This window comes from Homalodisca vitripennis, chromosome 6, assembly GCF_021130785.1.
Source record: "Homalodisca vitripennis isolate AUS2020 chromosome 6, UT_GWSS_2.1, whole genome shotgun sequence".
NCBI classification, from domain to species: domain Eukaryota; kingdom Metazoa; phylum Arthropoda; class Insecta; order Hemiptera; family Cicadellidae; genus Homalodisca; species Homalodisca vitripennis.
The window spans coordinates 30,806,904-30,832,139 of record NC_060212.1 but is presented as its reverse complement, the minus strand read 5'-3'; the positions used below and the strand labels follow the sequence as shown (position 1 = coordinate 30,832,139).

General features: G+C 34.1%; 2 protein-coding genes across 4 annotated transcripts in view; one reads left to right on the top strand and one right to left on the bottom strand.

Moving 5' to 3' along the window:
• Positions 1 to 211: 211 nt before the first annotated feature.
• Positions 212 to 8,798, top strand: LOC124364184 (thioredoxin reductase-like selenoprotein T homolog CG3887). Of its 3 annotated transcripts, XM_046819472.1 has the most exons (5): positions 214 to 460; positions 5,909 to 6,038; positions 6,935 to 7,130; positions 7,782 to 7,858; positions 8,119 to 8,798. In XM_046819472.1, exons 1-5 carry the CDS (start codon positions 303 to 305, stop codon positions 8,167 to 8,169), a joined length of 612 nt encoding a protein of 203 aa, XP_046675428.1. In that variant the 5' UTR covers positions 214 to 302; the 3' UTR covers positions 8,170 to 8,798. The 3 variants fall into 3 exon arrangements, with proteins under 3 accessions (XP_046675426.1, XP_046675428.1, XP_046675427.1); XM_046819470.1 differs by lacking the exon at positions 8,119 to 8,798 and having other exon boundaries at positions 212 to 460; positions 7,782 to 8,035; XM_046819471.1 differs by lacking the exon at positions 7,782 to 7,858 and having other exon boundaries at positions 8,042 to 8,798.
• LOC124364183 (collagen alpha-5(IV) chain) overlaps positions 8,791 to 25,236 on the bottom strand; it is a 191,027-nt gene continuing 174,581 nt past the window's right edge. Inside the window, exons 29-33 of the mRNA XM_046819468.1 lie at positions 24,732 to 24,902; positions 21,388 to 21,573; positions 14,487 to 14,664; positions 12,642 to 12,756; positions 8,791 to 9,832 (exon numbers count right to left, since the gene is read on the bottom strand). Coding sequence (XP_046675424.1) covers positions 9,482 to 9,832; positions 12,642 to 12,756; positions 14,487 to 14,664; positions 21,388 to 21,573; positions 24,732 to 24,902 — 1,001 coding nt within the window. The 3' untranslated portion in view covers positions 8,791 to 9,481. The remainder of the gene's footprint in view (positions 9,833 to 12,641; positions 12,757 to 14,486; positions 14,665 to 21,387; positions 21,574 to 24,731; positions 24,903 to 25,236) is intronic.

Here is a 25,236-nt window from a genome sequence, read left to right as displayed (position 1 = left end):
TTTTTTATTTATTTTGCTACAAATTGAAATTGTATTAACTTCTACTCTTTGTCATTTGGCTAGGTTGAATTAAAGGAATTGACACAATAACATTATCTAATTATTTTATAGTATGCCGTTCAATTTCCCAAAGAAGATTTAAAAGGCATATGGGATATTATTAGTGTTGTCATATGTTTGGTGTCGATTATTCGTTTCGATTGGTCTATGTTTGTCTGACTATTCGTTAACTAACCGTCTGTCTGCCGAAACCGAATCGTGATTCGTGAATCGTTAATAGTGAGTGGTGATAATTCTTCAAAATGGATGGAAGTAAAATGTTTTGTGGTACTATATTATCAATTTTTATCATTTATACAGTTAAAGATCTCTTTGTAGAAACGAGCGCAGAAAAGGAAATACCAGTTACTAAAGTTGGTTTAAGTACAAACGTTGGACCTACGCTGAAATTTTTATACTGGTAAATATTTAGAAAATTTTGTCATGTAATCCTTGAACTTTACATAACTAAGCTATAAATTATGAAATAATTCCAACTAATTTTGCAGTTCAAGGAAAACTGTCACAAGATTTTTTTATATTTAAAAGTTTAAATATAACATGTAGGATATTTAACCTAGTACATAGCGATTATGAAAATTAACCTAGGCCTTGCTGAAATAATATTGTAGCTATGCTAAATAATTACTTTGTTGAGTATATCCAAATATTTTTTTAAGTTTGAAGAAAATTTACCAAAAATCTTTATCTGGGTTCTATCAAGCGGATAGATTTTAATAAGCAGTTTACACTTGTTATTTGATTGTTTGGTATTTATTTACAATACCATGACCATGAAAAATGGACTTTTTTTCATGGGTTGGGCATTTATAGCCAAGTATTATTATCACAGGTGCATATAAACTGGGGGGAAAGTATATTATTGTATTATATTGATGCCTTTCGGGCATTATTGCGTTAAGGATGGAAAATAACCGACAAAATTTTGTCGATCAACACTTGGAGGGTTAAGGATCAGGGGCATCACGTGATCTGGGATTCGACTTTTGCAAGCTATAGTTAATTTTTTTTCTAAAAGAGCAAGCAGTGCGCAGCACTGCGCAGCGGGCAGGCATCGTTGACAGGATTAACGTACTAGTCAGCATCATTTCAGTAAAATTGCCAGAGGTACTGTCAAAAACAAGAGATTTTCAGAGGATTTCAAAAAATCGTAACTCCTTTGATTTTTGTTGCCGACGAATTTTTTCTTCACTATTGTTTTCAGGAAAAATTGTAGTTTTCAGGAAAAAAAAATGAACATACCTTTCCATGGTCACGTTATTGTAAATTGATACCGATTGTTTTTATTGAATTTGGATTGTTTTTAGACTATTTAGTCTGATAAGCGCCCAACACTCCAATCAAATCTGTCAGACATGTTTACACTGTAAAGTAATTGTAAGTACTTACGCAGCTCAAACAGTATGAATGAAGTTTTATTGTTTTCTATAATCTAAAATGTGTTTATTTTTTAAACATATAAAACATAGCTTTTCTATAGTAAAATCTTCAATGCCTATAACATAATTCACTTTGAAATTATTGTTGCAAATTAATTAAAACAAAGTTAAATTGTGTTTGGTATTTAGGCTAAGTAATGGCTTTATATATATGAAATACTGTTTTTTTTTTCAATGTGGTACCATTTTACTATCTGATCAAATCTTGGTATTAGCATTATGCTGTCATTGAAACTACTAAGTTGCAAGTAAACTAAGATTAAATAAACATTTATATGAGTGCTCGCGTTAATATGAGCTTGAATTCAGGTACAATCTTGAGGAATGTTTTTTTTTTTTTTTTTGCCAGAAGTGCGAGGCGCGACTGAAGCCCACAATTCTGGTCAGGGGTATTTCTAATTGGTACTTTTCCATCCTCAGATCACATCCCAGATTGCCCAACGTGATCTGAGGATGCCCTAGCCCTCTAGCCCTCTCGCTTACACGAAATCACCTTGGTTGTTACTGGTTATCCTGTAACCTAATACCAGAAAGGTGTTAGGGGACACCAAATCATTCAGCCCAGCCGTTACTGAAGTAATAGTATCCCGGTAATAGGTTATAGGTATCGCTGATTAACCTTTTACAGACACTAATACTGCCCATTTGTACTTAATGTTCGCAACAATGGCAATGCACATGTTTTATTTGTTCCACCAGGTGTCAGACACGTTTATAATTTTACACATAACACTGTTTTATTTGATACATTTAATAAATATACATAGTCTAGATAGTTTTTATTTATCATAAAGTTATTAATTTTTAAGACATAAAAACAGCCATACTAAATTGTAAGTTGAAATACCTATCACCTTATTTGGTTTAAGTGTAGTTTAAGTATTATTAGAGGATTCGATAATCATGAATATCAATGATTCGATAATCATGAATATCAATGCTTCGATAATAATAAATAACAATTATTCAATAATCAAGAATATCAATGATTAGATAATCATGAATATCAATGAATCGATAAACATGAGTATCGATAATTCGAGTGTTAGACGCTTATTATACTAGAGCTCCAAAAGATATAATTCAATATGACAGTTTAATTAACGTAACACCTGTGATTTAAACTTATTAATTGAGCCGGAGCCATTCTCCACTAGGCAGCAGTTTCAGAACTTAAACAGGATGGTCACCTGACAAGGAAGACCGGGAATTTAACACACTGGCAATAAGCCGAGAATCTTCCTGAGAACCATTTTCCCAATTTTTTTTTTTCCAATTTCAAAAAAAATGTTCTGTCTTCTAGAAGATTGATGCATCTTTTCAAGCTCCAGCTGACGCCGGTTGATCCAGGGATGCCCCTAATAGTGTAGTGCCTCCTCTTGTGCCATGGCAAGCCCTTAACCCCCCCCCCCCCACAAAAAAACACGTAATAATGCATTGGACAATTAAAATAGACTTTGGCACTGAACGAGTTGTAGCTTTAAGCGCCAGAGCATAAGTGACCGTGATATGAACGGGTTTTTTGTTTTTAAGTATTATTCAGTCGCCAAAGTAGGGTCAACTCTTATTTTTGAGTGAAAATAGTATTTTAAAAAAGGTGTGTTAGATAGAAAGCATATGTCTAAAATGTACAGTTTTCACCCTATAAACAGTTTTAAAAGTTTGGTTCGTTGAATAATATAATATATTTTACTGTTTGATAAAAGGTGCAACCTTAGTTTTTTTTCTAGTACACCAGAATATCAGTTGGATTTTTACCAGGCCTGATAAGATACCTTTTGGAGAAGAAAATAGTGGATTTTCTACAACAAGTAACGCCGAGGAGGGGGCATTTGTATCCGAATGTTGCACAGCAATAACAGAATGAGCTGGAGTTGAGCGGCAGGAGAAACATTTAATGTCCAGAATTGGCGGCGGATAAGTGGCATATTGTTTTACCGACCTGCTGCTCACGACTGTCATGGCTAGTGTTGAGTGTTCCCCATATGTACAATACAAACATTACACATAGTCACCGCTCGATCTAGCGCCCACCGCTCGTATCGCGGCCAAGACCTCTGTTGGTCTATGAGCGATTGATTGCTCCTCACACACACATTCCAATTGGTCATCAGATTACATAACAAAAAAAAGTTGTTATGTTTTGATATCATGGTCGTATGCAAACCTCGACTGAACTGCGTTTACACTGGAAAAAAATTGCATGTTTTGTGTCCAACTGTAGAAATTGTTAGTCCAAACGAACACAAGAATTCTCGCAAGTCCCACCATAACCAGTTCGGACAGTTGTTTGCAAGAACTGTTTCAGCTATTAAAATTTCAATTATAAACATTTCCAAGACATCGCTGCTGTATGTGAACAGATTTTATCACATATTACTCTCGAGCAACCAGTGATACAACTGTAGCAAATATTTGTGACAGTTCTCATGAATAAAATTGCTTATATTATTCACATTATGCGATGGTAGTTGTGCAAATTCGTTTACTACTTTACTTGTCAATGTAAACGCAACTTAATGTTGTCACCAGTCTACAGACGGTACGTGGGCAGCCAGCCAAATCAACCACCCACATCAGTTTTCGTCGTCAGACCGGGATTGGTTGGACGACGACTGGAAATCCCGTCAGTTCCTATTAATTATTTGGACTTCTCTGCACACGTGACGATCAATCGGACGATTACAACTGTTCCAACCAAATAGTCCAACGTGTATGAGGAGCCTTATGTCATGTTGTTTCTTAGTCTATGACTATATAATCTAACTAATACGTTTTGACGAACCACAGCCTTTCGTACATTTATTTGCTTTGTAGTTGTGTTGTCGTGATGGGGTGATTATATTCTTAAATGATATTAAAGGCTAACAAAAAATGTTTATGAGCCAGTAATTGATAACATTATTTATGCTCGTATTCTGGGTGCAATTATAGAAATTTATGTTATTCTGTACTGGTATTTAGGTACTTATTCTATAGATCGTGAACTAACCACACTTCGGTAACTTCCATAGCAGATAACGCTCTGATGCATTATTCATATATTGGCCGTCAGTTGGATATATTCGGAACCACAATACTACTGTAACCAGGGCTACCATCAATGAGGAGAATCTGGAAAAGTGTGCATTATGCATAAATTTCAGACTCTGGGAAACATGCCTGAATGTCCTTGGAAATTTTACTAGGGATGGATCGTTTCCGATACTTGATACTACGGTTCTTTTCACTCAACCTTAATACTAACAAAAGTGCTTAAATACGTTTGAAAATTAATGGTTTCACAATATTACAACTACTGATATTAGGAGGCTGAAACTCGAATCCAAAAATAAGTCTATTCGCAAACGACCACTGGTCTGTGTCACTATGTTTATTTAAACGCATATGAAACAGATATGACCTAGTACAAAATAATTGTGTATAAATATATACACACACATGAATACTCAAGGCAGCTTGATTCGATTTAAACTCCAGAAATCTAGATAACAGCCGTTTGCATTTAGAAGAAATTTTCACCCACTTGTCTAAAACCCTATTTTTTTCAAGAAACATAGAACATGGAAACAACTTTTATTCTTATTATATTCTTATTATCTTCATAATATCTTGTGTCATATTTCAAGGTAATCACCATTCAGAGCCTGAATTGGTAAGAAAGAGTATTTAGAGCTCAAAAGAAAGCTGTCAGAATTATTTACAAATTGAATTTCAGAGAGTTGTGCAAAGATGCTCTCAGAGAGCTTGGATTGTTAACTTTACCCTGTCTCTATATTCTCGACGTCGTTCTATACTGTCGACTCAAATGCGAGTTGGTCCAAGGGAGTGACATCCACCAATACGAGACAAGAGGCAGGGACAACTTTCGGATTGTTCAACATAGAACGAGTGCATTTGAACACTTGCTCTCCCAAGTTGGTGTGAAACTGATAAACAAGCTGCCTGAGGGAACTAAACATCTCAGTGATTCTAAACGATTCAAATCTCGATTAAAATACCTCCTGGTGTCAAAGGTGTTTTACTCCGTTGAAGAGTTCATGTTGAGTTGCTGGGTGGGAAATTATTGAAAGCAAGAATAAAATTAAACCCCCAGTTCTATTATACAACTAAATAGCAATAACTGCAATGGAATCGTATATTATTATGAATGTACTTGACGCATGCATGCAATCTAATAATTGTTGACACAATAAAGATTATTATTATTATTATTATTGGTGAGACAATTTAAAAGCAGATAGAGAATTTTAGGAAATATCAAAAGCGTAATATTATTTAGTAATAAATCTGCTGAAATAATAGATACATATATATATATATATATATATATATATATATATATAGGCTATATATATATATAATAAATATAAATAATATATATTAATAAATATATATAAATATTTCAGTTATTCCTGTGGGTACAGAAAAGCTTTTGATGAGTACACCGCCATTCTACACAAAAAGTATCCAGAAATCAGTATCGAGGGAGGCAATTATGAGCCACCAGGTTACTCCATGCATCTTGCAAAGTTTCTGGTACGTTACTATTGTTCAGCCTTTTGTTCGTTGATACAGTATATTTGTGTAGCAAATAGTGATTTTTTTTGCTCTAAGCATAAGAAATTTGAAGTATTAGAAATACTGGACTTTTGATACCTTAAGTCTTTTAATCCCAGACATTTTTTCAAAAGTTTCTGACAAAAATCCAGTGTTTTTCATAATGGCCCTGCCAAAAATCCCAACACTAATTTGCAATTTTGGGAGAGTTTTGTTAAAATATTTCTTCTTTCGTATTTTGCACCAAATTTAATTTTTTTTTATTTGTTATGAAATGTTCTCTACTACATAAAATATAAAAAGTATGTATACGTGCAATACATTTTTTATAATAATAGAAATTACTTAACTAAATTTTTTAAAATTCTGATTTGACTTCTTGAAAGTTGTAGAAAAAATAGATATCATTTATGTGACCACTGTGCATAAAAGCACATTTAATAGTAAACAACGTCACCAATTTCCATCAGTTTGTTACAAAAATTAATTATAATGCTTAACTTTTTTTAAGTTACTTATTAAAAAAAAATTACTCTTCTATAATTAGGTAATATACTATGCTTTGTTATAATTTTGATAAGTGATCATTTCATTATGTATTCAATTGCATAAAAAAATCTTTTGAACACTGTGAACATGTATATATGGACACTGGAATTTTATATTGATACCACGAATGTCCATATATATATATATCAGACATTGAGATTTAATGCAGATATTTTTGACGTCCATATATATAAGGACATTGGTATGGAAAAAATTGATTAATTTTGTGTACAATTTTGTTTTGATTCACTACTTTAAATTTTAATAATTATAATTTGTAATTAGGATGTAATTATGACAAAATATTTATTAAGGCAACTTTCCAGGGTCTGGGCAAGCTGTTGGTGATCGTCTGTATCCTGACAGGTCTGAACCCATTCCGATATGCTGGTGGAGACACGCCCACTTGGTGGCTTTGGTGTGTGGAAAACAAGTTGTACGCATGTCTAATGATCTTCTTCCTCTGCAATGCGCTTGAAGGTCATCTCGTGTCTACTGGAGCATTTGAGATTTCGCTTAACGGTGAGTAATCCTAATCATTTATATTAGCAGTATAATCCAAGTACAGTAGAAAATTTCATCTTGGAAATTTAATTTCTGTCTGTTTGTCCATATTATATCTCAAAAACAAACTAACACACACACACACACACACACACACACACACACACACACACACACACACACACACACACACACATATATATATATATATTTATATAGACTTGAAACTGCATGAAGCTTCATCAATATATGAGAAACACTGAGTTCGATGATGATACATGTAACCCTATGAGATTTAGCTGAGCATTACAAATTTTTTGATATGGTCTTATGGATAACCATGATGGCATTGAGGAAATAGCAAAATAAATAAACTTGTAAACAACTGGAAAACAAACGTATGAGATTTTAACAAAAAAATAAGGAAAATGCAAATGTGTTATAGGCTTGACATTTTGCACAAAACCATAGCTAAGCCTGTTACGTGACACGTGGTGTGGCATACTCCTTGATCACCATTGTCTAGGCACTCTCGATCTCATTGGTTGATGCTTAGTTTCATGCAGGACAGGCAGGATCCCGAGCCATCAGAGCTGTTCCAGATATTGAAAACCACATGCAGTTTGATGACAACACAATCAATAACTCAAGTTTGTTGTGTGATTGCAGACATGCCTGTGTGGTCCAAGCTGGAGACAGGCAGGATCCCACAGCCACCAGAGCTGTTCCAGATCATCGACAACCACATGCAGTTTCACGACAACACAATCAATAACTCAAGTTTGTTGTGTGATTGCAGACATGCCTGTGTGGTCCAAGCTGGAGACAGGCAGGATCCCACAGCCACCAGAGCTGTTCCAGGTCATCGACAACCACATGCAGTTTCATGACAACACAATCAATAACTGAAGTTTGTTGTGTGATTGCAGACATGCCTGTGTGGTCCAAGCTGGAGACAGGGAGGATCCCACAGCCACCAGAGCTGTTCCAGATCATCGACAACCACATGCAGTTTGACGACAACACAATCGAATTGAAGGCCGGTTTCGCCAAGTGAACTCCCGGCAGGACTCTGAAGAATTTGTGATAATACTACCTAGTGCAATGGACTCCATTACCGTATTTATTCCTTGCTCATTGTCCTGCCTTTTGTAATTTAGATTTACAACATTGCACGTTACCTAACATCAATATTTTGCTTCTGACGTAGAGTGGCAATAAGAACAATTGTTTTAGTTAATATTTTTAGATATTTTAGTATTATTTTTAATTAGAATTATAAATTTATTGTTGCATATTTAGTTGCTTATTTACTATATTTGAGCAATGTATTGATAATAAAATTTCTAGTTGATCATTAATTTTGTTGATAACTCGATTGTCTATTTATATATCAGAAATACTAATTATTATGGTTGAACCTAATAACGAATTTTATTTATTACTTTAGGTCAATAAATTAATAGTCTTGATCTAGTTAACTCATTATGGGTAAGTTTACGGCAGTTAATTTCTAAGTTCACTCATGAATTTTTGTTGATTAGTTTCTTATTTATTATTGTTTAGAAACAAAATGACAATGAGTTCGACAAATTAGTTAAGATATTTTATTGTAATTTATTCTATGATATGTATATGTAACTTGTATATGTTATATAAATAAAGGTTATGTACTTTATTACACAAGGTCTTTGTACATCATTTATTTATAAAATTTTACAATATCCTTAATCTAGAGCACTCAACAATATTATAACAATGGCAGTGAATTGACTTACCACTTACATACAATTAATTAATATATTAACTTGACAAACTATATAATACAGACTGTGTCATCAGTAGTTCATACATAAATTACTATATCAGCAATCAACTTTGACTTAACCTAAATATAACTTTATACACGTCAACAATCAATATAAAAACTAAAGGAGATATGAACATACTAAACACGAGATTAAGTTACAACATTTTAAAAGAATTACATAAATAGTAATTATGAATTCCAAACGTTAAGTAAGCTTTATGTTAATAATTAATTGTATTTGGGTCAGATAGTTTGCTAACACAATAATGAACCAGGTCTTAATTAGATTTTCCTAAAGAGTTATACGGATTTAACTAGTCATCATATTCAATTTGATCTATGATACAATATAAGGTCTTTAATACAAAATATAAATTTTAAGGAAATTTGAAAAACTTTTTTTCACAGCTATCTTAGATCTTAAATAAAAATTGGAATTTTATTCCGAGCAATATGAATATATAAAACATAAATCTTAATGGTTGAGTAAATGACAACGTTGTACAAAAACTCTTAGGAAGTGATCATCTTTGTTGACAAAGTATTTACACTGATGTGACTAGTAGTTCCTCCTTGGCCAATATCGAGTGTTTGAGCGCCAATATTGTGCGCTGGGCACACTTGGCACACGGTCGGGCTGTGTTGCCTTCCGTTCCTTCTGGCGGATGCAGACTGCGCAGCGACTGATGCGTGTGAGCGATTGTGTCTTGCCCTTGAGAGTTTGCTGGTGAGGCCTGCGGAACTGTTCATACTCTTCTATGGTGGCCAGCCAGTACGAGTACGCTGTGGTGAAGTAGTTGCATCGGCCGATGCCGTGGCACTCAATGAAGGGAGTGGGTCGGAACTCCCGCAGGCAGGAGCCTGGACTGACTAACGATTGGCCTCCTCCCTCTGCCCCAGCATCTGTGTGCTGAATCACAAGGTTGATTAGCAACATTTTCCATCAATCAAATCAAGTTGCACTTAATGATTCTTAGAGAATAGGTTCATTCAGAAAGTAATGAATGTCCCAATGTAATACATAAAACAATCCTCATACCAATGCAATCCTCCGTAACAGTTAACATTAATTCTGATTCCTTGTGAATGTCAACTGCGCATATACCACCATATTGCGAGGTATAGTGTAATCTGCTTTGCAAATGCGTGTACCCCAAAAAAAAAGAAGAATTAATGCCAGATTCATCAAGGTTTATAGTAACATGAAGAAGCTTCAGTTCAAATCATATAAATTTTCCCTTTTTTGATACTAGACTACCATGGAAAGGGATGGAAGTCTAGGATGGGACTTGGTTTGGGTTTTTATGGGTTTAATAGCTTTTTGTTATATGGAATCTAAATTAAGATTTGTTCCATAAGACTATTTTTATGCAATAGTGATGTACACCAGGTTTAACCATTTCATGATCATAAATGAAGAGGAGCCTTTTACAAAAAATTTCTTTGAAAACTTGATTTTTCCAGAATAGATCTTTTTACTGAAAACCAAGACAAATCAACAATACTTTTTCTTCTATGCTATGTTTGGAGGAGAGAAAATACAGATGATTTTCATTGATTCTTAATTTGTATTTATCAGTTAAAGGCCAGGCACACAAAACAGCAGACAGACGTGTTTTGGGTCAGAACGTAACCTGCACCTCTGCCAGTCCTCGGTAATTCTGCAATAGTATTGAATGTGTGGTGTGATGCAAATTTCTCAAAAAGTATTCCAAAAAATATATTTGTGGATGATGAGTTCAATAAATAGAAAAGAATTCTTATCTTAAAATAAATTTATTTATTGTAATTGCTAAATTAGTGTATCATGATTAATAAAAGCTGTAAATATGCAAAATGAAAAGTAGGACATCTTTCTAAGAATCTGAGTAATCTATACAGAAAACAATAATAAGGCCCGTTAAACTGAGATTACACAGTTGGAAAATAATGTTGGTGAGTATAAACTGAAATGAATTTATTAGAAAATTAGTGTAATTAAAAACTTAACAAATCCAAGGACTAATTAAACCAAACTGATAAGAAACGGAGTTTAATGCATGCACCAGGAAAACTTTATTTGTAAAAGTATCCCCGGATCGATTCCAAAACATATGCATGCAGACGCATGGATTTCTGTGTACGTTGGCTCAATATTTATGTAGATTTGATATGCTGAGCCCCATATTTTTGTCTGTCCATCTATAGCTGTGTGCACTCAACTTTAAAGGTTGCCTCTAGAGCGCTTTTTACCTCGAACTTCCTCCCAATGTATGTAGCGTCATACTGTTGAACTCAGGTAGTTGGTCACCACATTACCACTAAAAGCTGTGGTAATCTGCTTGCAAATTTAGTATCAGATGAAATTTTTACAATCAGATAGCAGATTCTACTGCTGGTACACAGTTTCAAATGGGGCTACTTCCTGGGGGAGTGTCATAACTCGATTTGACTTGAGATGACATAATGTAGTTTTATATATTTTATTATTAGTACCCTTATGTGTCAGTAAGGCTACATGAAACATGACTGAGCTTTATATATATATATATATATATATATATATATATATATAAATATATATATATTTGAATTCAAAATTTCCCCATGTTGTAGAATTTTAAGTCATATTCTATAATTTACAAAAGACCATTATTTTCTTTTTTTTCTCTTTAAGAACGAAAAGCTTAGAAATTGCACCTAGTCCTAAAAAGACCTTTGCGCTGCTTCTGGAGTGACAGCAAATTCTGGATGGGTAAGGTTGGGGATAAGGGCCAGGAGGAAGGATATTGGGCATTAATCTCATTCATGTCAGGCAAGGGATGCCACCCTTTATGTCTAGGCTAGCAAGAACCTTTGACTCTTAGGGAACCCCCCAAATTACAACAGTCATCTCCTACAGTAGACTAGATCTATCAAATTACCCTTGCATCCCAGAATCTCGACATTTGCATTATTGATATGCCGCTCCTAGACATCTAAAAGGTTACTCAGATTTAAATGACACATCAGTTTTTGCTGTGCCCAGTGTGGGTTCAACTGGAAGGTATAAACCAGGCAGAAGTGAACCCTTCTGGGGTATACAAAGGACCATACTACACAGAGCGTACAAGGGTCTGTCTTTTCCTACTAATGTGAGGTAAAGTTATGTTGTGTTGGTGTGGTGTATTTTACATTCACAACATTGCCTTTATACTGTTGCATATTTCTTGCAAAATCCTTCATAAAAAGTGATTGTTGCTTAGTTTCGGTAATAAATTGTTTGATGTTAAACACTATTCAACAAATAACTTTGTTTTGCCAATGATATGTTTAATGTATGTGCAATAGGTGAATGTTCTTTAGCAATTATCAGATCGTTGGCGGCGTTCTTTCGCTTTGTGTAGTTTAGAGCATAGCTTATTGAATCCAACGGCGATTTGTTTTTTGTAACAGACACATTTTTGTGTCTTCACTTTTAGTATACTATGGTCGTGATTCATTTAAAATTATTTGGTAATGAATAAAAACAAACTGAATAATTTTTTACCTTTGTCATAAAACAAAATCTAAGAAAAAAATTGTGTGGGCCCGAAAAACAAAAACTCATCTCTATTCTTGCAATACACAAAATTCATCACTGTCTTTTGTGAAAAACCACATTTCCTCCAATAAAAAACTAAGAAAGAAAGTACTGATGTTAAGTTGGTAACGTACGTATCGTTCACACAATGTCGACAATTGTAAGTTGATCAACTTACCATGATGAAACTGTAGCCGATCCAGAGTTCCTCCCAGCCTGAGGGACAAGGAGGGATGGCCATGGTCTGGCTGTGTACTGCTATGACTCTGGTAGGAGCTTCACATACGGCACACCTGATAACACCATGAAACTATTGTACACACTTCTGTACATCGATCTTTTGTCTCTTACTCACAGTCCATCTCGTAACTTCCAACTCTTTTAAAATTGTACCAAGTATAAGTGAAGGGTAAGAAGTTTACAAAAATCTTTGGAAGGTAATAAGGAAAAATAGTCAACAAAGATAAAATTTAAGTTTTAAGCTATTCCGAATATCTTTAGCTCCATTTTAACTTCCGCTTAGATTAGCTTCCAAAATCTGACACTGTCACAGACTTAACTCCTGGTATCTGGAGTAATGAGAACATCTCTTCAGGTACATTACACTGAATAGCTGCTGTGTAAAATGATTCTGAGTTGGTTTTGATCATCTTCGTTGCAGACTTTTTTGGACCTCCTCAGACAAAAGTGGGCTCCAACTTTCAGCAGTCAAGTCTGTGACAGCATCGGATTTCAGGTGCTGCAGTAAGAGGAAAGTGAGAAGGAGCTAAAATCAACATTTGCACTGAATTGCTGCATTCTCAGCCATTGTCGTATTGAAAAAATTGTAAGGTTGTACAGTATCAGTTCTTACCAGCTAAAGAAGTTCTGATCTAATCTACGTTTGCTAAAAGCCTCTGGTACTGAGAAAGCCACTTGACTTTCCACAGCGACGTAGATCCATTTTAAGCTATCCTATTGGTACAGTATCCCGATATTTTCAGTTAATGATGTGTCACTCCTTGATTTCAATTGGGTAAAATGGATGTTTAGTAACAACATCAGTTTTTGCGGTATAAAGTGATTATTTTTTCTCAGATTATATTTTTCCTAGCTTAACACACTTAAAACAGACCATCAGACACATAAGTAATAGTTATATTACTATCAGACAATCAGATCAAGACTGAAAGTCGTCACTGTAAGAGCCTGTACATGGTTAGCAGATGCTGATTTAAAATTTATTAACATATCTGACAGTACATTTAGGTGTGTCGAGCTAAGAAAACTATGATTTAGTAGGTAAAAATATCATTTTATGTTTTCAATCCTTATGATACATTTCTATTTTGCTGGATGCTCAATTTCTCTCTTAGGAGAAATTTATATTTTTGATTTAAATAAAAACCAATTTGCGTCTATACAATGCAAACTGACTCTTGGCTACTGGGCTACTAGGTAAGAATGTAGATAGTGAGGGAATTCAAGGGGTTCAGACATCCCCATATTTTCAATTTTTCGATTACTTTTTAGCAAATGATTATTTAAATAATTCACTATTACTGACATGTACTGCTGAAAGGTCGATCTCAACATTGAAATAGGTAAATAATTTTGAAAGGAACAAAATGGAGAATGAGCAGTTGACTGCACTTGCCTTATTACAGGAAAATATCAATCGTCTTGACCTCCTCCCCCCCCCAATTTTTGTTCCTAGCTACATTCTTGCTACTAGGTTTACTTATTTGCCAACATTGAAGATATAATTTCTCAAGATTTGGTAAGATCGTTTCAAATACTTTACAAATGATTTTTAAGTCCCTCACAATTGACCAAATGTTTGTAGCATCCACCTTTACAGTCTCGATGAGCACAATTGATAAAAATTTAAAAGAACGGAAGAAATGTATTCGCATTTGTTACTTCAATCCAACTCAAAGACCAGAGTGGATAGGTGTAGTCAGTTCTTGGTACCATAGAATAATTTATGTGGAAATAATATCAGTGTAATCGTGGCTCTATTGTACTGTAATAAATAACCCACCTAGAGATGTATTTGGTCAGTTCATTGGCAGGGATAGGCGTCATCATCATTGGCATCTCTTCCTCAGTTGAGAGCCAATAACTGTAATCACTGCGGCTTGCATAATCACACACTTCGTTCAGGTTACAGAACAGGAAGGGCATCGTCGAGAACCTCATCAGGCAACTTCCAGGAGCCCCTGGTCACAATTCATATTTAAAAGATATTACCCATTAAAAGATATCACTACTTCGGTTTTTAGCACTGTTTAAGAACTCAAAAACTATTGGAAAACTACTAAAACCCAGTGGTGATGGATACAAAATTTACTCAAGTGATGTAAATCAAGGAAAACTTTAGACAAGGTTATTTAATATTTTCATATTCAAGATTAAGATAACAGTTACTGAAAATATATGTAACTGTGAAAGTGTTAGTATGCATCCAAATGCTTTTTAGTTTTCTTGTAAAGTGTATGCTTTTTGAATATTTTAATCACAAAGTAGAATCAATTTAAAATTTTGTTGTTAAAAACCTACAAAAAAATTGACTTTGGATGCATATTAAATATATTTTTAAAATTAGACATCTCCCACGGTTAATTCTACAACTAATCAATCTATATATATAAAAGAAAGTCGTGTTAGTTACACTATTTATAAGTCAAGAACGGCTGATCCGATTTGGCTGAAAAATTGGTAGGGAGGTAGCTAAGAACTGGGATAAAACACATAGGATACTTTTTATCCCGTTCCCGATTCATGGATTCCGCCCACACTGGTCTCTAAAAGTTACGGAAAATACCCGTAAGAAATGCATTACAGCAAACATATGTTTATTAAGTGAAAAAGGCCTGTTCAAATTGAATCAGCTGTTCTTTGTAAACATATATAATGCAACAAAAGAAATATATGTTTATATCATTTAATTACTATTTTAAATTTCTTTACATTTATGTAGTTTTAAAGCATAGAGTAAGCTTAAAGAGAAACAGCAAATTTTGTTTCAACTGTTTCTGCAATCACTGTTAAGCATAGACTTATACTATCCAGATAATACAAATCAAATTTTAATTTTTTACAATTCAAAGCAGTTATCTCTGCATTTCTCCAAGTCAGATACGTACATTATTTGCTATCATCATTTCGACATGCTTTCCATCGAACCCATCTAACCTGTGGCACAAATACAAGGATAATATGGCAGAAGATAGTAAGGTTCGACGCATGGATGCTGAGGCGTGTCCTCCAAAAAAAGGCGGAGTGAAGCGTAATTTAAATACGCACGATATAGGCCTAACTGCAAGTCCTGCAATTGGCCTATATTATATTAATGAAAGCCTGAGCCCTGGACGGACGAGCGCGACTTCTGAACGCAGCCCGGGAAAAGAAAAGTGAAAATTACATTACACGTATCTATGGATCATGAGGAGGCAAGATATTAATGAGGAAGGCGGAGGGAGAACCTGTGAAAGTTGTTGTAACTTCGCTGGCGGACCTGGATAAATTGTGACTACAGTTTGTGGAAATGAGGTTAGAAAATTGTATATTTAGGCTAGTATTAGTTATCAATCCGACACTTTTTTTTTGTTGTGAAATATTAATAACACTAATAGTATAGTAGTTTTAAATCAAAATATTAGAAGCGTAAGGCAGAATTTCAATTTATTTTTAAGTGAATTAGAATCTGCTCGATTATTTCCTGATATAATAGTTTTAACTGAGACATGGATTTGTAAAGCTGAATTGAATTATTATAAAATTTCTGGCTACAATGCTTTTGCTAATTGTAATGAGGAGTACAGGGCGGGAGGGGTACCATAGTGTACGTCCGCGACTGTTATCAGTGTAGCGGTGTCCGTGTGAGTGAGAGAGATGATATTAGATCAGCTGATGTTCTGCAGCTAGACGTCAGAGTCAGTGACCTTGAGCGCTTTACACTGATCGCAGTCTACCGTTCTCCACTCTGCCTTGCGCTCCGCATTAATTGATGATATGAGGATGTATTAACGGGTCTAGGAAATCGTAATATTGTTTTGGTAGGTGATATGAATTTAGATATATTGAGTCAGTCAGCTGAGAGCGATAATTATTTGAGCCTTTTGAGCAGCAAGGGAATGTTAAATTTTAGTTAATGAACACCACTAGAATTAAAGGAAATTCGTCTACATGTTTAGATCATGTTTTTGTACGGTTCTTTTTAAAAAGGGCAATCTTCAGTTTGACTTCAAAGCTAATGTTTTCCATTATAATTTAACTGATCATTCTACTGTTCTGTTTTCAATTCACTTTTGCAGTCCAATAATTAAAGATACTGAAGAGTACTATAGCCAGATTGATTTGGAAAAACTTACTGCTGAACTTATTAATGTTGATTGGGCTTGTGTATATGAAAACAGAAATACTGTGTCTGATGCTTTCCAATGCTTTATTGATGTATTAGAACTAAGTATAGGTAAATGCAAGTTTGATGTACGTTCAAATAAAAGTAAACAGGTGCATAAATTAAAACCTTGGGGACTACTGACAGGCTATCATTTAAGCTTCAAAAGAGAAAAAAAATTTACAAGTTATTGATGAAAATCCAAATAATGTAAAACTTAAACAGTATTTCACTAATTTTCGAAAAATCAATTAAATTTAGAATTAAAAAGTTCAAAGGAGTCATTTTTTAGAGATAGGTTTGAGGGTTCTGATCAATGATGTTAAGTCACAATGGAAAAATAGTTAACGAAACTAATTGGTGAAAATACAAAAAATTACTGTAATAAGGGAGGTCGTTGGGGGAATCTTGTATTATTCACGAACCTAAAACTTATCGCCAATGAATTCAATTCACATTTTTTAAATGCCCCCTCGGAAATTGAGAGGTCAAATAGATCAATCGAATCTAGCGCAGCACACGGTTTTCGACAACGTATTCAATCAACGCATCAATCTTAAATCTTTTTTTATGCAAACCTATTTTAAGTGAGAGGATGTTTCTTCATTTATTTCTAGTCTGAAAAACAACAAATCACAGGATTTGACAAGGTCAGTCCAACGATGATAAAAAAAAAATAGCTCCCAGTATTATTCCGATATTAACATATCTCTATAACTTCAGTCTTATGACAGGGGAATTTCCTAGATGCTTAAAAAGAGTGCAAATAGTAGTTCCAATCTTCAAGCGTGGGGACCCTACACAGCCAAACTGTTACCGACCAATTTCTTTTGCTCTCAGTTTTTTCAAAAATATTGGAAAAGGTTGTTAAAAAAGCAGTTACTTTCATTTCTTAATAAAAACAAATTCTTTAGTAATAATCAGTTTGGGTTTCGAGAGGGTATGTCTACTGAGGATGCCTTACTTTCATTTCATGGAATCAGTTTACGAGCCAATTAATAATAGTAAAAAGGTATCTGCATTGTTCATTGATATTACAAAAGCTTTCGACACGATTGATCATGAAATTTTACTTCATAAGTTATGGCTGGCTGGTATTAGAGGTTTACACTTGACTGGTTTTCTAGTTATCTCACGGGGAGAGAACAAAGGGTAAACATTGGTGGCGTCATGGGAGATCCAGGGAAAATTGAATTTGGTGTTCCGCAGGGGTTCTGTTTTGGGACCAATACTTTTTTTTAATTTATGTCAATGATCTTTGTAATGGTTGTTTTAATGGTAAATTGGTTGCGTTTGCCGATGACACTGCTTTTGTTTATACAAACCATGACTTAAATTCGCTTTACCAATCAATGTCAAAAGATTTATTTTTCCTAAGGTTATGGTTTGACAAAAACTTTATGATATTAAGCGAAAAAAACTAAGTTCATGTTATTCAGTCTGAGATTCGACTCCAAATTTAATTTCCACTTAAATTTCATGAAAACTAAATGCCTTGTTCCGCTTGTTCCTGATTGTGACATGTTTGGAATTACAGCAAGTCAATAATATGAAATATTTAGGTTTAATCATTGATTATCAATTGACCTGGAAAAACCATATTTCAAAAATTAAAAAAAAGAGCTTTATTTCAGTTTGAGAAAAGTTTTACCTATTAAATCAGTTGTGTGGGTCTAACAAAATTTTAGTCAATGTATATCACGCTCTTGTAGGATCCAGGATAAAGCTATGGTAATCACATGCTGGGGTGGGAAAATGGGACTTACAGTACTACCTTATATCGATAGTATTTTTCAAAAAAGATTCATCAGACTTATTTCGAAAAAGGACAAAGGTTTGAACATTACTTGGCCACTGTTTGTTGAGATGAAAAATTCTTCCTCTACGGTATTTATACATTTTTAAAGTACTAAAAATATGTATTACATTAGAAGCTCTGCTTTTTCACAATAACAAGACAGCCTAGTTACAATCTTAGGCGGTAACCAAGTCGTTTAGTGTGCCTAATCAAATTTAAATATACATCAAATATTTTACAGTAGTTTTTGCACCACGATTATTTAACATAATTAGTTATAAAATTGGCGACGACTTCACAAACACAGAGAGAGTTTTTGAAAAAATTGAAAAAAAAAATGGCTTTTTGAACAAGAAGCTGTCGATAAAATATTAAAAATAGTAAAGTAGGTTGAGTCTTGAACATTTTGAATCGCTTGCACTTACTTCTTGCCTGAATTTCCTATGTGTTTTTGGGATTTACATCTATTTGTTTGCTTACTGGTATTTGTACACTATCTCTTTAGTGTCTTTTTATTTCTTTGAATTGTAAATATAATTACTTGGTATGTTGGTGAAGGATATGTTTACCATTGAAGTTACAAAGAAATAATTTCCATTCAATGGCACAGTATGTTTTTTTAATCAATCTCTTTTTCATACATAATTTTTAAACTATGTGTTACGTTTCGCTGCTAGCCGTTTTCATTCTTTTTGTTAAAAGAACAAGTGATGGAGATCCCAGCTCAGGCTTTGCCTAGGGGATTCCTATTTATTTTGCCTTATATTTATTTATATTGTTATTGTGTTAATTTATTCTACCTTTTTTATTGTTATATTTTGAACTCATGGTATTGTGTAAAAACTGTGTTGTGTACTTGTATACGAAAATGTACTGTTTTGTACTTGTTTTTTGGCAAAATAAAAGATTATTTATTTATTTATTATTTATTTATTTTACATCAAATTCGTTGTAAGTTCAATAAATTCCGATCTTAAAATGAATGAGGATATACATAATCGGGCTTTACTCTTGATCGAAGACATGAGTTATCTCATGTGTGGTAGTTTATTAGTCAAGGTTAGGAATGCCAGCGCCAAATCGTAAAATTAATGACGCATTTAATCGAGAATTGGAATGGGAACGTGAATATGATCACCAGGAATTAGATTTAGTAGTTCAAAACAAATGTGCCCCTGATGAACCCCCAACAAAAGGAAGTTTATGATTACATTAATGAAGGCAATAATTGATGATTGAAACGGTGGTTTATATTTACATGGTGGAACTGGTAAGACATTCCTCATGTCAGTAGTTTTAGCCACTGTTCGTGCAAGATCCAACATTGCGGTTTGCAGTTGCTTCTTTGGAATAGCAGCCACATTGCTAGAAAGATGTCATACGGCACATTCTGCATTAAAATTTGCCGTTAAATCTTCAATATATTGAAGAACCAACGTGCAACATTACAAAGCGCTCCGCTATGGCAGAAAGTTTTATCCGAATCGGAAGATCATCATCTGGGACGAATGCACAATAGCGCCTATAAACGTGCATTGGAAGCAGTTAACCTAACATTGCAAGATCTACGTAATGACTAAAAATGTTTTGGAGGCGCAACTATTTTACTGTCTGGCGATTTCCGCCAAACATTGCCAGTAATTCCCAGATCCACTGCTGCCGACAAAATAAACGCTTGCCTCAAATCATCGAATCTATTAGCGCTATGTTAGGAAACTTCAGCTGACATCAAACATGAGAGTTGCATTGGCTGAACGATACATCTGCTGAAGATTTCTCTGAGTAAATTGTTGACTATCGGTAATGGTCGAGTAGTACCTGTCGACGAATCGAGCGGATTTGATTTCATTTCCTCGGAATATCTGTAACTTTGTCTCATCGAAAGACGAACTCATCAACAAATTATTCCCAAACATCATTACTAACCTAAAAAATAATGAATGGTTGAGTGAAGGCGAGCAATTTTGGCAGCTAAGAATAAAGATGTAGATGACTTAAACTACATAATCAGAAAGAGATCATTGGTACAATGCATTCTTTCAAATCTGTTGACTGTGTAAAAAATGAAGATGATGCCACCAACTATCCAATTGAATGTTTAAACTCCTTGGATGTACCTGGCACAATTTACAACTAATATTGGTTCTGTAGAATTCATGCTTCTAAACTTATACCAACCAAAAACTGTGCAACGGAACAAGTTTGGTGGGTAAGTAAATTGATGAACATTTGATTTACACCACACAATACTCAAAGGTGAGGAAATTCTCATTCCGAGGATCCAGATGCCACCCGACATGCCATTTGAGTTTAAACGGTTTCAATTTCCGATCCGTCATGACTGTAAATAATTCACAAGGCCAATCGTTGAAAGTTTGTGGTCTTAATCTCAAACATCCATGTTTTTCCCATGGCCAATTAAATGTGGCATGTCCACGGGGTCGGAAGACCATCCGCGTTATTTGTTTTCGCGCCTAATAAAAAAACAAAAAAATGTAGTTTATCACAAGGTGCTACAATAAATGGCAAATAAAGAATCATTGAATAATTATATTTTTTATTTATAATTATCCTAATTTTAAAAAGTAAAAAATGTGATCATGTGATATTGCCTTTTAAGGCGGGACAAAGTTCGCCGGGTCAGCTAGTAAAAGGATAAAAGTGTTTGAAGTTTAACATTGTTTTTATGGGATTAAAACCAAAATGGCTACCAGTTATTTAAACTATTCACTGTAGACTTACCCAGGTCTTGCCCATGGGCCTTGGCATTGCCCATAAAGTGGAGCAGGGAATACCCGGACCACATCATCCGCGTGTTCTTGGGACAGGTGGGGACGACCTCATTCTGGGAGTGGAATGTGAAGAAAAATCCTCGGGATGGTGGCTCTCTCTTAGCTGGAGCTGGTATGCCTGGTTGACCGGGATAACCTAGAAAACATTTTTAAACTTAAGTGGCTATTTACAAACACAAACCAGGCCACATGTCACACATTAGTCCTCACTAATTGATAGGCTTTGCTCACGTTCAACAAACTCTGAGAGGGTCATGCACTATAAATTAACCCTTTGTGCTCAAAAGGCCAGCAGCACTGGCCACACCAAGGTTGCAGACAGCTCGCATTAGTTTTGCTGTAGTTTGTCCTCGCAATTCGTATGGCTAGTACAGATGGCCATGCTACTTTCATTAGCAGCTCAGTGGCCATATTTTGTTGTTTGCCTCTCCAGATCGGAATTATTTTTTAATATCCTCTGAGTTATTTACATAGTCATTTAAAATGTTTAAAGAAGACATGAAAAATAATTTAAAATTTATTTTTAATGAATATTTCTAATACAAAGATAAACATACATTTGGTAAATTTAACTCTTGTACCTATATTGTTAAGAAAGATATTTAAATAAAATGTTATAAAGTAGGCATTCACAGTTATGTTATACTCAGACATGAACTATTTTAAATTTTTCTCAGTCATTACATTTTTTACGGAATAAAATTTTTTTAAATACACACCTCTGTGTAGTCAAGAACAGTTAGCACACATCTTCTAGTAAAATTTTCTAGGTTTCTATCTCTTCAGTGTATAGGCCCACTACACTTCATTCATCTAATTTGCACAGTCAATGTTTAGAAAAGAATTATAGTCTTATTTAAAATTTACTGCTTTGCCTAAAATTAAAATAAAGCTGCTTGATAGGTTTTAGCACTATAATTCATTATAAAACAATGATATTAGAAAATAACTGATATGTTTAGTGGCCAGTGTTGCTGGTCTTACAAACCATGGACGTACTATATCTTGGTCGGAACAGCTGGACATACGAGCTGAGATAACATTACGGCAAAAATTCACCTGCACTTCCGACAAAATGGCGGTGGCCAGTAGAGATGGCCATACAAGCTCCAAGGACAAATTATAAATACTGCCTTCGAGTGCATAGGGTTAAGACCAATCTTGACTATGTATGAGTAGAAATGGATTTACGTGAACAATTTTAAGTCTAAAGCTCAATTTGTTCTAAAAATATCCTCCTGAGTGATTGAGACTTTGCTGAGGCTAACCAACATTCCATGAAGAGGCTGCACCAATATCAAACTCAATCTTACCCACGTAAAAATGAAATTTAATGTAAAATTTGAAGTCTATAAGAAAAGCTCAATTTGTTCTAAAAATATATGCCTGAGTGACAGACTTTGCTGAGGCTAACCAACATTCCATGAAGAGGCTGCACCAAGATCAAACTCAATCTTACCCACGTAAAAATGAAATTTAATGTAAAATTTGAAGTCTAAAAGAAAAGCTCAATTTGTTCTCAAGATACCCTATGGACAGATTGCTGTCTGCAAAAAATTAAACAAAATGGAGAAAAACTAACAATTTTGCTAGTCCCAATAATGATTAGATTTTTATAATTCTCTGCCAATAATTATGCAATATTTATAACTACAATATGCATTTTTTTACAACAATTAAGTTTTGTAATATTTTTTATAGTTAAAAATATAAAACAAAGCACATTTCTGTGGATTGAATGAGCAAATAGCTAGCATATGTTCCTACTTTAAGAAGAATTGCGATTTCATTTCAATATTAAACATATGTTTAGAATTTAAGAATTCCAACAGCAGCTATTCTGAAAAAACCACGAACTACAAAAAAAGATAGGCAACATATGAAATCATAAAATAATGCTGTGCCATTCTGCTACAGTCCCCACGTTGCTGTGCCTATTCTGCTACGATCCACTTTGGTCGTCCTTCTGCTACGGTCCAGTCCCCAGTTGGCTGTACGATTTTGCTACGTTCCAGGCCCCCGTTTGTTGTCCCAATTTTCTCACAATCGGTATTCAAAGTGTGCTGTCCCTCATTGGTTGTGCGATTTGCTTCGTGTTGGCTAACTCATATTGTTCCAAGTTGATATTTAAATAACGATCAAACTTCAATGTCTGTGGTGTTGTTGAAAGTGTAGTTTGTATTAATGAAAGTAGGCTACACGTTATATATCACTAGCACTGGGTCTATATTATCTCAGGGTTTTTAAGTAGGTTGAATAATGGTTCAAACTTAATACTACTCTTTTGAAAGTTCTCATCAATATGATTGTTTATATCATAATAAAGTTCACAAAATATTCACTGTTCTTACCAATCACTTTGAATCAAATAAGTTTTGAAAGTAATATTCTTTAATTTAAAGCTTATTATCTTACTTACCACGTTTCCTTGTAGATGGGATACTCAATGAAAGACAAAGCAAATGACTTTGTCGTCAATTTATTTTATATTATAGTGTCTAATTCTACTCACTTTTCTTTGATTTTGTTCACTAACACAACATCCCATCCCTAATTACAACTTCAATGCACTATTGTACAGTTTCAAATTTCATCACTACTGTACTAGGAGGATCTATAGACGTCCTTACTGCTTCAAGTCCAGACAGAGAAGAAAGATTACGCATACCGGCTCACACAATGTTCATCCCCTCTCCCGTTCAAATCAGCGTCTTCACGATTGAATATAATTTGATTCTTTTCTTATAATTGTCGAAATTTATCACGTTCACGATAATTGATCAATTTAAGTCTTTCTATTTTCTTTTATTATTTTTCTAAAGCTTTTTTTATTTAAATTTTCAGCAACATGTGCTTTCTGACGTCATCAATACGCAAGTCATTTTATCCCACAATTGGTTTTTCTGCGTAATTTTATTTAGTACTTTTGTAAAACACGAATTTTGGTTATGTTTAACTCATTTTAATTAATTAAATTTGTTCCTGTATAAAGTTTAATATATTTCTCCGTTATTAATTAATTAAATCTCAATTCCGACAACATGTGATTCACTGACGTCACAGTCTGCCGATTCACTGACGTCACAGTCTGCCAATTCCCAGCGAATATTCAAATGTCATAATTTGACCTGTCACAATCCAGTTATCTCATAAAATTACATAGCTATAATCCTGCTCTCATCAGGAAATTATCTTAATATCTGTTAAATAATAGAAAACAATGTAATAGAAACAAATGACAAAATCATAAAAGTATGATCTCTAGACTTGGTTTAAACCTCATGTTGTAATTACCTTTAGGTCCTGGCTGTCCTTCCAATCCTGGATTTCCAGGATAACCTCTGTCTCCCTTAAATCCTGGGAAACCTGGTAATCCCGCTTGTCCTGGGAAACCGATATCGCCTCGCACACCCTTCAATCCATTCAATCCAGGTAATCCTGGTACTCCAATTGGACCAGGTAACCCTAAAATCAGAAGTATAAGATGACTATAGTAGAATTAAAATTCTTAATAAAATCTTAATTTATTCATGGGAATACCAATAATTGAGATTATCGTGCTTAAAAAGTGTACTGTAATTTCAAGTATTTAAACAATTCACTGGATTCCGGTATTACTAATTATACTTGTACATCCAAAATTTTGTAACAATGATCAAATTAAATATTTATACTGAAAATAAAAATCAATCCTTTTTGATCATCATAATATTTTTTAATAATAAAAATGGAAAAGAAAGTAAAAAACCCCTACTTGCTTAGATGATATTCTAATATTACGATAACGATTTTAAACATT